The following is a 12,651-nucleotide window of genomic DNA, read 5'->3' as shown; positions in this document are numbered from 1 at the left end:
TTTGACACATTAAAGCTGAAGATATAAATGACCATCTTAAGACAAATTATTATGTGAAACATCTTATGTGCCTAAAAAATTTGCACAGTACTGGATATATAATAATAAAAATATTAATTATTTAAATAATGATTATTATTATTACTTTAATTCCAAAGTGGAATATTTAGGTTGATTTACTTCAAAGTGTAAATTGTGATGCTTTTCTAGATTGTGTTCTTTTTTAATTTGCGTGCATATTTTTGTATACGGTGTTTGTTCGAACTCTTAACTGACCGTTTGAGTTAGTTTGCTGCTGTTCCCATGGGAACCGAAGTTTTAAACGGTGATGTTGAGATTTGATGTTTCATCACAGGTAAGACAAATACTTACTTCAGTTTAATAGTGTAACTAGCAGTCTTTTTATTATTCACACCACTAACTTGGCAATGTGTCATCATTATTATGTTTTATCTTGACCGTCAACAAACTACGTTTTTCCTCGTTCCTTTTATCGACGCATATACCCTCTGGGGCTCTATATGCGCTGCATCGCTAAATACAGGATTAAGCAAAAGCATTAACCGATTTTTGCTCAATCAATAGCAAACAAATAACCATATACCATACCATTACACAAATGTACCAAAGCAACCATATTTCCCGTTCGAGAAACTGTAAAACTGTTAACTTGGTGTCGCCTGCTTTGTAAAACTACTGTCATAAAAGGTTATAAACAATACGACAAGATTTTGAAAATGTCATAAATTGTTTGAGAAAGGCGCGTAGGCTATATTAAATTATTATGGTTTTACAGTTACAACAATTGTTGTAACTACGGTTGCCACCTTGGCCCTGGACACCTGATCAGTGACATAAACATATTGCTGGACCTGTACAAGAAATAAAACATTATTTATGATTGTTTTCTCCTTGTTTGATATGGAAATAGATATCGCATATGGATGACTAGCAAGTCTAGCTGGATAACTATATGTAAAATACGTAAAAAGTAATTAAATAGAAAATAATTAAAAAGCCATCAAAATAATTTAAGTTAACAAAAATATAACTTGTTTGGTTATGACACGTAATAAGTGTACATCACGACATCAATCCAGGAAAATCCAGTACTGGTGGTAAAAGTATTTTTAGTTTAAGACTCAAGAGTCTAAACTCAGTCTAAGCGCTAGGAGGAGAGATGTGCTGGTGGAATCGATCGCAACGGTTTCAGATTAACCCATGTCTCATTCATAGATTAGACATTACGAACGTAATTCTCGCGCTCGCTCTGCACAGACAGAGTAAGGAGGATCCCGCGCTGATGACGTGTGATTGTCTGCGCGAACACGGCGGTTTGCGAATATAGATTGACAGACCGAATGCAATGATTTGTCGATAATTTTTTAGTACTGTCCCTTCCACAGAAGATATATATATATATATATATATATATATTTACATTTAGACAACTTAAATTATTGTTTGCTATCAGGATGTGAAGAGACTTTCAACCAGTATAACAAAAAATAAATAAATAAATAAATTCTGGAAAATATTTGCTCACCCTAGTTTTAAATGGAAAACACTCTGGCCTATAAATCATTAAATGAGACATGATTAATTCTAAATTTACATACCCAGTCCTTGCATGTGCACAAAACGTGGTCAAACTCCACACATGCAATCCATATAAATCCTTCAAAGATAACCCATAACAAACACTCAATTTAAAAATATGAATCTTCTGAACACAAATTTTATGCAATTTCTAAGCATCTTGTGTAAAATTTGATATTTACCCAAAGAATTCTCAAACAATTAACAAAAATGGGAACTCTCTTGCACAATGTATGTTCTCACATCTCTAACATGAGAGAGTGCTAAAAAGTAGGTGTCACAAAATCAGGTTCTTAAAGGGGCCATGTCCAATTTACAAGTTAAATGTAATGAAATTTCTCCACTTGGCTACACGTGCATTATTATTTATTTATTTATTTTTTCAGAGAATGGCCTTGAAATGAATGTAGTATCCCTCACAAAGTACTGGTTCAATGCTGTCAGATGACTTTGAACCATGTCATCACCCAAGAGAGAACCTCAGGGAAAGGGCATTGCAAGACCTGCCATCATGCAAAGCAAAAGAGAAGACAAGCTTGACTTCTCATCAAAATGCAGTGTGGAATGTGTAACCACAGCATTACCAGCATTTAAGCAAGAAACCTCACTCTTCCACCACACACTTACAAACAGGGCCCTGTCTCCACCACAATATGATCCATCTCTTCTTAAACTACCTCAGTTAGTATCAAAGGTGGGAGTTGAGCCTGCAGTCAGAGAGTCTGTGTGGAAGAAAGGACCCCGTTTGATGGTATCTGCACTAAGTGCTGATATTCCTGTCAAAGCAGTGCAACACATTGTCAGTAAATTCGAGTAGGTGGTCTTGGAACTTTTCCTATTGCCAGCTTGTTCTATTCACTTTTAGTTGTTTTTGCTCATTTGATTGTAATTAATTGGTCTGTGTTTTCAAGTTTTGACCATGAGAAACCCATCATGCCACAGGAAAGGACTAAAACCAGGAATAAATGCAGACCCAAATCCAAACCACTCACTGGAACTGAGGTGGTTGAGATTTTAGCAAAGAAAAAACATCGGGGAGAATATGATTTTTATGATTTGAAGGCTTCTGAAGATGGTCCTTACAGGTGCCAGGCATTGCATTGATCATTTTCATTCACATAATATTCTGATATCTGTTACATGAGATTGAAAATTTGGTTTATATGCTGAATAAAACTAATGTATATGCTCTTATATCATCAGACCATATGACTTGCACGTGGTCCCAAGCAGTGCAGCTGGCACAGATTACTACACCTTCACCCCTGCCAGCGTAATTCATGTGCAGGATGGATGCTGTGTTGAGCTGTGGACCCTAACAGAGTGGTATCGAGAGTCTGTGTTATGGCGGGTGCTGAGAGACATCCCATTTTTCAGAGATGATTTACTTCGCAAGACTTTCAAAAGGTGATTCAGCTAAATCTTAATGGAATATTCCAATACAAGTTAAGTTCAATTTGTGGCATAATTTTGATTACCACCACAAAAATGTATTTTGACACGTCCCTCCTTTTCTTTAACAAAGCAAAAATTTTGATGCATTTAAAGATTTGGAGCATTTAAAGACAGAAATGTGAAGCTTATAATTTTATAAAAGCATTTGCATTAATTCTTAAAACTCATGTATTATTTGAGCTGTAAAGTTGTTTAAATTTTAATTTTTACAGTCATTTTAGGGTTTATTGACATTACATCAAGGCAATGAATTTGTAAAATTGGCTATAACTTTACACAGAAAAGGTTATTAAGCAATTTTATCATATAAAATCATGTTTGTATGCTTGTTATTTATTTTATTTTATTTTAACATAAAAAAATGGCCATCACTCACTTCCATAGTAAGTGCCTCATTATAACCCAGATTTTTGCTTTTTTTAAAGAACATTGGTAATCAATATTATGCCACAAATATTGTCGATTGAGCTTAACTTGTATTAAACCAAGAATACTCCTTTAATATTAAAGCACTTTGGAATGTTTGATCTCACATTGCTTTTATCAGAAGCCACTGTTTGGCCATGTGTTTGTAACCTTGACAACTTTTTCAGGTGGCACAGGAACGTACATAAGGCTTCTGTCCAACACAGGATTGACTTACTTCCATCTCAGCTGTTGATAGGAGTGCCGCAGTTCAGGGACACCTTACTACATCTCTCCAGGTTTCTATATTCTATTTTAAATAATAAATTAAAACGTTTTCTATTGATAAATGTCTGTTGCTATAAATGTAAAAATGTAATCTATACTAAACTATACCAATCAAAACTTTGAAGTATTTGACTATACTCATTTTAATTTTTCTTAGATTAATCGAGGAGCTAAAGCAAATCAATTGGCTACCACAGGACGATTCAAGGACTTATACCCTCTTAGATTTCCAAACTGCACTCCTGGAAAAGAATCAGGCAGCTCAAGTTTCTTTAGATAGTTTCCTAGATTGCCGTGCTGTAATTCTGAATATGGTAAATGGCATAGCATGCTTTTTGAAAATGTAAAAATGTGAAGATATACAGTATCTACAGTAAATAGTTTACATGCGCATACATGAAAGAGAGATTAAGTACAGTCATACCCTGCCCTCGGTAACGTGCAGACATGTAATTTACTCGCAGGTAAAGGATAAGAGTTATCAAGCACGTCAAGAACTCCAAAGGAAAGTGGAACACTCGAAGCTTAACCATGGCAGACAATCCATATACCTTCATCACACCTACCTTAGAAACCTGCAGAAAGAGCTCAGCCAGGCAGAGCGAGCCCTTCAGCAGCTGGAAAACCTAGCTGCTCTAGCTGACTGCATGACTATTCAAAACCTTGTCACCATCTCAAAGCAGGAGGTCACAACTTTCCTAAACAATGTTTTAAAGGTGAGTGACATGGTTCTAATTTTCAGTTGCATTGTTGTGCCTGGTCATGCTCTGGTTCCCAGACAACAAAGGATTTTTTAAGCTACTCTCAATCATGAAATCATTTTACTGTTATTACATGGGAAAATTCATATTATAAAACTATCTTTAAACTAAGATGACTATATTTCTGAAATGAAAAACAGGAATATTTAAAGTTCAGTGTTCAATAGGTCACTGAAATTTCAGATTACTTATTAAAAAAGAGGGAAACTCGGATTATATGTATTTTGACCATGGTGAATGTGGTAATGTGCTGAAATATGCACTGAAAGAAATGATTTTGGTTAAACTTAAAAAAGTACATTAACATTTATTCATCTGGCTGACGCTTTTATCCAAAGCGACTTAGTAACCAGGTTGCCTTAAAACATTGAGTTCAAACTAACAATTAGTGGAATTAACTTTTTTTAAAATTTTTTTTACATTATATCATTGCATTGCCATTGTGCCATTAGTTTACTCAATACAAACACAGATTCTTATGTTATCTGAACAAATTATAATCTAAGTTGAATCTAAGTTGATCTGCCAAAAATATAATGTAACAAGTCATAGAAATATATTTTTTTTCAGTGTGGTATGTCATGCTCCGTTGAATAGTAGCCTATGTCTCAGTGAAATTCAAAAGGTAAAGTTGATCATTTTTAGTGCTCTTCTGTTTCATCTTTAATGAGTTCTTTCTTTTCTATGCTGTACAGATGTCATTGTGTCATTGTGAACTAAACAAACATGTATAAAAAATGAGGAACTATTGCAGCTGACTCCACAACACAGGGGTCCTGCCGTTTGAGCATCTTTATCATTTCATGGAATACAATGAAGAATGTAAACATATAGCATCAAAAACATATTTTATCATATGACACAAAGATATTCAATATTGTATAATAATGATAATAATAATTATCATAATACTTAATGAATGTATTTAATTATACATTTTTATTTATTTTTCCATGTTATTAATGTCATATTCTTATTTTAAATGTATGTAGAGTATAAGTTAATACAGCAAATGAGTAAATATTTGAGAAGGTATTTCTCAGCTTAACATGATCAGTAAGCAGAAATCTCAGACAGGCGAAAAGGAAATGAAATATATAGGTCTGTCTATGCATTATCTTCAGAGCAGCGATATACAGTGCAGCTTAATTAAAAGCTTATCATTATCGTATTAATTTGGCAATGAATAAAATATCTAAATCCAGATGTTGATGCAGATGAGGAAGCACATGAGAAACTGGCAGCGAAATGTGTGTCAGTTTCTGCTTGTTGTATTTTAGGACAGACATTGAAGCAGGGATTATCCATAACCCTCAAGCTCTACAGTGTCTAACATTTAATTAACCCAAATTAAGACATTGGGCCAAAGCTAGGCCACTGAGACTGTCATGATCAAAATAAGGGTCTATAAGGTTTTATAAGGGATGGCTTTCCTTCTTTCATAGCTTCTTTCAAAATAACACTGACCAACTTTAATTCAAAAAACAGATTCAAAACATGTCATAACACTGATACATTCACGTGACTCAGAGCTGTTTGAATAAACAACAACTACACTGCATTATTTAGCTAATAAACTACAAATGCAAATGAGATTTTATAAAGAAAATGACCCACCTCATGTGTTTTTATTTGCTGATCCCATGCCATGATGAAGAGCATGTGGAACATGGACCTGACCACCTTTTATTTTGATCAAGTTTTATGTATTATGGTGCTCCTTTTCAGTCACTTGTTTCCCTTCCATGTTATGAATGTCATATTCTTCTTTGAAATTGGGGTTGGTGGGCCGATAGCACTGATATACACAACAAACAATGATAAAAGATAAATTTAGTTTTTCATCTGCAGGGATGAATTTGATTAATATTCACCAGCATGTCATAGTTTGTGTGGGAATTCCCGCATTATGAAGGCCAAACTTTCAGGAATGTTTTACACTGTGCAATAAAATCCCATGCCAAATTCAGAACCTGTTTAAAATACATAACAATATAACTTTACAATATAAACAGCTAGTATGTGCCTTACTTTGAAGTTTATAACAATCATGATAATTCTCTTCAATTGCCTGGTCCAATTCTTAATGGAAAAACAGGCCCGAGCTCCAGTCGGGGACTGACCACCAAAACCCAGACATCTTATCACCCTACTTCAAACAGCTGTTGGAGAAGCATAATAACTTAACTAACAATTAAATATAATCTATGTGTTAAACTTTCCAGAGAGAGCAGGAACAACAGGGCGGCCTCTTCCAGGCAGAGATTGTATTTGGAGTAGATGGCCAGCTTACCGTTTTTCCTCCATTGCACTTGTTCCAGGAAGTTTTGTTTGGAGCAGTGCTATCTGTAGTAGATTCTGTCCTGCTGGTGAGAAATCTTTTCCAGCAACATTCACTTTGATCTTCCCTTAAAGGGATAGTACTACTTTACTCTTCCTCATGTTGTTCCAAACTAGTTTGACATTCTTTCTTCCATGGGACAAATGTAAAAGAAGATATAAGGCATAATGTAAGCCTCAGTAACCATTCACTTTCATTAAATCTTTTTAAAAAAAAATTTTTTTTTACATACAATTAAAGTGAAGGTGACTGAAGCTAACCTCTCCTTTTTGTTACACGGAAGAGAGGAATTAATATGACTTTGGAACGAAAATGTGAGGGTGAGTAAATGGTGACAGAATTCAAATTTTTGAGTGAACAATACCTTTAATATGAGAAGTAGGTTTCTTAGTTTTAACCATTACTTCAAGGACTTTCAATACTATGACTGGTATTGGTGAGTGAATGCTGAGCTGGTGATTTGATTTACAGGTGTTTGATTCATGGAGTTTGTCATATGATGCTAAAGGCCAAATGCTTAAAAGTTCCACGTTCATCAGTGGTGTTGAAGACCTCGCCAGCAGAGCATGTAACATCATGACTACTGGCACTACAGGTGACTGACTATTCATTAAGGCATGTTAATCAAAAACTAATTTATTACTCCTAAAGGTAATTCAACTCAACTTGACACCAGGAAACCAGAAGTGAAAGACAAAAATGATAGACAAGAAAAACAAAGTGCATTACAGGAATCTGCTGTTGTGTTTTTTTTTTTTAAGGGGTAATTTTATGAAAAAATATCATTTGAAATAAAATGTTTGATGTACTATGTAAACGTATTGTAAGTTTCAGAACTGAAAACTTCCTACTCTGTCCTAAAAGACCATCTATTAAAAATAAGCTGCAAAATCAACTTGATATGAAAATGTTAAAACCCAAAACCAATGAGCGTTGTTACTCATTTCAACAAAATGTTTACATTGAAGTCTGAAAGGCACAGAAGACCTGTTCTAATGGTCAGAGAGAGGGGTCATAAAGAATGGTCATAAAAAAACAAAACAATGGCTTTTGGGGTGTGTGGGGGGGATATAACATAATATTCTAATATTCTGTATGTTCTTTACTACATTTAAAGACAGTGGTTGTGCAGGTCCTAGCAGAGTTGTCTCCCAAAAAGAGTGTAATATGTCACCCCAAACCATTGTGCCAGTCAAAATGAACTCCCTCAGAATTGAGGCACAAAGAGTGCGAGGGTACTATCATTCTCTGTCACGGAGACAGCTAGAATGGAATTTGAAACTCCATATTGGCACAGAAGAGATTCAAAATGAGCTGACCAAGATTACACAGGTATACTGACTTTCCATCAGGACACTGTGTGCTTTAAATGAAAATAAATGCCACTGCTTAGAAGATTGCAATTTATGTCCAGCATTAGTATATATAGAATAAACATTGCAGTTATGATGCTTTAATTCTCTTGTATAGGAAGCCATTGCAGAGGTGCACCAACTATGTGAGAGCCACTCTTGGTTGATAGATGTTCTTGTATTCACCAGCCAGTGGGGTTCAACAGCTCTGGAGGCCTTGCAAGGAGGTTCCTCCATGAAATATGAGGAACAAATCAAGAAACTTCATTTTTGGATGGATAGAGTTCACAGCATGCCATCATCCTTTACCACATTGAATAAACTGTTCACTGTTAAGATCTCCAACATCCAGGACAAGATGGGTGTGATTAAGCCTCTGCAATTCAGATGTATTAATCAAAATGTCTTTGTATACTTCTGATCAGGCTTTTTCAGGTTTTGTACTGGTTTTGTGTTAAGGTTCCTTGTTGAGCACCATTGATGAGGATGTGCTAAATCTACTGTCTGAAGATTTGCACTCACGCTCTAAGAACTTGGCTTCTGAGCTGAAAAGAGCTGTGGAAGTCATGAAGTCTGAGCCAAATAACTTTGACGATTTCACAATTTTTACAAATATGGTATTGACTTTGACCAGTAACTACTGCTTTGTAAATCTTTGTTCATCAATCTGAACTGTAAAATAATTAAACATGATTTAATGCAGGTAAAGCACAGTGAGAGGACATCAGATGATATGAAGCAGAGACTTGAAGACCTCCACTCTCTACAACAGGCTGTGTGGAGGAATTATACACACATTGTGACATCAGATGGAATGCTCTTTTTAAAGCAGGTATATGAGCATTTTAAAGGTGCTATAAGGGATATTAACATTCTGAAGCTTTCATGTCACTGAGCCATTGAATTAACCACGCCCCCTCATTCCAAAACCCTGCCATCCAAAGATAATTTTGAGACCAATATTCAGCAAAAGAGCAGCATTTTTTATTCCAGTGGCTGTCAAATTCAACAGTGGCACACTAGCGCCTCACAAATATTATGAATCATCGCCTGATCCGCTTCAAATATGACACTATGAGAATGAGCAAAACTATTGACAGGTGAAAAGCATCAATGTCCGTGGTCTGCGGTCACATTTTTGTTTGCTGTTTACAAAGTCCACAGCTATCACAGTGATTGGTGAGATATCTCATGATGCTTATTTCATGAATATCTGTAAGGGAGTAGGACTTTTTTTGCATACTTTTCCATGAAAAAAATCGCTTACAGTACCTTTAAGGCATCATAGGCACGATCCCAATTAGAAGGCTATTTCAAAAGATAGGTACCTTAAAAATGTTGCCTCCAAAATTTATGCCAACCTTATGCCAAATTCTAAGATAGCATTGCAAGTTCTTTCACAGAAAAAACTGATGAGCACGATGAAAAAATAAATCCAAGGTGGATGGGCAAAGCAAGAGAAATTTTGAATAATTTTGGATGTTAAAATTTATATATATATACAGTGGGTACGGAAAGTATTCAGACCCCCTTAAATTTTTCACTCTTTGTTATATTGCAGCCATTTGCTAAAATCATTTAAGTTAATTTTTTTTCCTCATTATTGTACACACAGCACCCCATATTGACAGAAAAACACAGAATTGTTGACATTTTTGCACATTTACTAAAAAAGAAAAACTGAAATATCACATGGTCCTAAGTATTCAGACCCTTTGCTGTGACACTCATATATTTAACTCAGGTGCTGTCCATTTCTTCTGATCATCCTTGAGATGGTTCTACACCTTCAATTGAGTCCAGCTGTGTTTGATTATACTGACTGGACTTGATTAGGAAAGCCACACACCTGTCTATATAAGACCTTACAGCTCACAGTGCATGTCAGAGCAAATGAGAATCATGAGGTCAAAGGAACTGCCTGAAGAGCTCAAAGACAGAATTGTGGCAAGGTATAGATCTGGCCAAGGTTACAAAAAAATTTCTGCTGCCCTTAAGGTTCATAAGAGCACAGTGGCCTCCATAATCCTTAAATGGAAGACGTTTGGGATGACCAGAACCCTTCCTAGAGCTGGCCGTCCGGCCAAACTGAGCTATCGGGGGAGAAGAGCCTTGGTGAGAGAGGTAAAGAAGAACCCAATGATCACTGTGGCTGAGCTCCAGAGATGCAGTCGGGAGATGGGAGAAAGTTGTAGTAAGTCAACCATCACTGCAGCTATCCACCAGTCGGGGCTTTATGGCAGAGTGGCCCGACGGAAGCCTCTCCTCAGTGCAAGACACATGAAAGCCTGCATGGAGTTTGCTAAAAAACACCTGAAGGACTCCAAGATGGTGATAAATAAGATTCTCTGGTCTGATTAGTCCAAGATAGAACTTTTTGGCCTTAATTCTAAGCGGTATGTGTGGAGAAAACCAGGCACTGCTCATCACCTGTCCAATACAGTCTCAACAGTGAAGCATGGTGGTGGCAGCATCATGCTGTGGGGGTGTTTTTCAGCTGCAGGGACAGGACGACTGGTTGCAATCGAGGGAAAGATGAATGCGGCCAAGTACAGGGATATCCTGGACGAAAACCTTCTCCAGAGTGCTCTGGACCTCAGACTGGGCCGAAGGTTCACCTTCCAACAAGACAATGACCCTAAGCACACCGCTAAAATAACGAAGGAGTGGCTTCACAACAACTCTGTGACTGTTCTTGAATGGCCCAGCCAGAGCCCTGACTTAAACCCAATTGAGCATCTCTGGAGAGACCTGAAAATGGCTGTCCACCAGCGTTTACCATCCAACCTGACAGAACTGGAGAGGATCTGCAAGGAGGAATGGCAGAGGATACCCAAATCCAGATGTGAAAAACTTATTGCATCTTTCCCAAAAAAACTCATGGCTGTATTAGATCAAAAGGTGCTTCTACTAAATACTGAACAAAGGGTCTGAATACTTAGGACCATGTGATATTTCAGTTTTTCTTTTTTAATAAATGTGCATAAATGTAAACAATTCTGTGTTTTTCTGTCAATATGGGGTACTGTGTGTACAATAAGGAGGAAAAAAAATGAACTTAAATGATTCACAATCCACACAATACTGACAAGTATAGATACAAAATAGCTTAAAATAATAGAAAACTGTCTATTTTACCCAAAATATGTCTATGTTGTGTATATAAATGCTCCTTAGGGTATCGCATCCTTATGCTTGTGTCACCTGTATTGAAATCAGTTGTGAATCTAGTCTACCGTGAAGAGCGCTTTTTGTGTAGCACACCATTGCTGGCTATGTACAGTGTTCCAAATCAGTAACTTTAGAGGGGTCGATTTCAGTTATGTTGCTGCCTCAGAAGGAAGCTTCCTATGTAGACATGTAGCTCACTAGGTTTTTGGAACAGACACATGTTCATTGAAATGTGTCTCAACTAACAAACAGCCAACTATTTTTGCAGATGGATGACTTGTGGAATCAGTTTGTTCCACTCTTGAAACAAGCTGCAGACATAGAAACCCAGCAGCTTCCTTCTAGAATTAATACACTGGACAGCAACGTTTCCTCATTAACAAACACAGTACATAACCTGGTTTCAAGAGCCACCTCTGGAGCCTACCTTGAGCCTGACCAGAATGCCAAGGAAATGCTTGTCCAGCTCAATGCATTGTGCATTCAATTAAATATAACTGCTGAACAGCTAAAGGATCAGAGCAGAGCCAGTGAAAGCTTGAGAGGTATGGCAATATACACATGATCCAGGACACCTTTCTTTATATATTCATTTTGCAGTGAGACATTTTGATTCTTGGACTCAGTAATACAGCCCCTCTAGATTACCTGTATATATAGTTTTTTGTGTTGTTTTTTTAAATCTTCTATTGGTCTTTTTGGAATTATTTGTTCTTCAGTGGTTCCAATTGTTTTATTTCTTTTTTGAGGGCACCCACTAGATCTTACTTTTGTGACTGAAGCACAGCAGAATATAGGAGCAAGAAAAGGCCTCTGGGAGCTTATGAATGTTTCCTCCACACAAATCCAAGAGTGGAAGCTACTGAGGTTCAGCAAGGTATGTAACTATCATGTGATTATAAAGAGGAATTCTCATATGTGCATAAATAAGACTTTATTTCTCTTGCATCTATACACTTTCAGTTTGTGGTGGCTAAAGCCCAACACAAGGCTAGTGAATGGCTGCAACAGGCAGAAGCATTTGCGAGAGTTATTCCCTCACATGATGCCGTGCTACAGAAAACCCTACAGATTTTGCAGGGATTCGATCAGCTACTCCCTGTATTAAGCAAGCTATGCAGCCCCACACTGAAACACAAACACTGGAGAAACATCTCAAAGGGTAAGATTGTACAGTTGCATCAGAAAATGCCTGATATTTAAAAAAGAACATACATATGTGTCAAGTAGGATTTTAGGTAAAAAATCATTGATAGGGCTAGTATGAAATGAAAGTTTA

The 12,651-nt window shown here is 36.6% G+C and overlaps 1 protein-coding gene across 1 annotated transcript in view; it reads left to right on the top strand.

Moving 5' to 3' along the window:
* The first annotated feature begins 2,056 nt into the window (after positions 1-2,056).
* The window catches only part of LOC127632701 (dynein heavy chain domain-containing protein 1), a 32,430-nt gene continuing 21,835 nt past the window's right edge, over positions 2,057-12,651 (top strand). The window contains exons 1-15 of the mRNA XM_052111441.1: positions 2,057-2,412; positions 2,511-2,684; positions 2,803-3,006; positions 3,648-3,660; positions 3,873-4,061; positions 4,212-4,463; positions 6,734-6,877; positions 7,321-7,444; positions 7,967-8,181; positions 8,320-8,563; positions 8,661-8,818; positions 8,905-9,033; positions 11,641-11,917; positions 12,122-12,249; positions 12,336-12,534. Coding sequence (XP_051967401.1) covers positions 2,057-2,412; positions 2,511-2,684; positions 2,803-3,006; positions 3,648-3,660; positions 3,873-4,061; positions 4,212-4,463; positions 6,734-6,877; positions 7,321-7,444; positions 7,967-8,181; positions 8,320-8,563; positions 8,661-8,818; positions 8,905-9,033; positions 11,641-11,917; positions 12,122-12,249; positions 12,336-12,534 — 2,806 coding nt within the window. The remainder of the gene's footprint in view (positions 2,413-2,510; positions 2,685-2,802; positions 3,007-3,647; positions 3,661-3,872; positions 4,062-4,211; positions 4,464-6,733; positions 6,878-7,320; positions 7,445-7,966; positions 8,182-8,319; positions 8,564-8,660; positions 8,819-8,904; positions 9,034-11,640; positions 11,918-12,121; positions 12,250-12,335; positions 12,535-12,651) is intronic.

The sequence above is a fragment of the Xyrauchen texanus genome, chromosome 39 (genome assembly GCF_025860055.1).
Source record: "Xyrauchen texanus isolate HMW12.3.18 chromosome 39, RBS_HiC_50CHRs, whole genome shotgun sequence".
NCBI classification, from domain to species: Eukaryota; Metazoa; Chordata; class Actinopteri; order Cypriniformes; family Catostomidae; genus Xyrauchen; species Xyrauchen texanus.
Note: the sequence above shows the minus strand (reverse complement) of the source record. Positions and strands in the feature narration are given on the sequence as shown.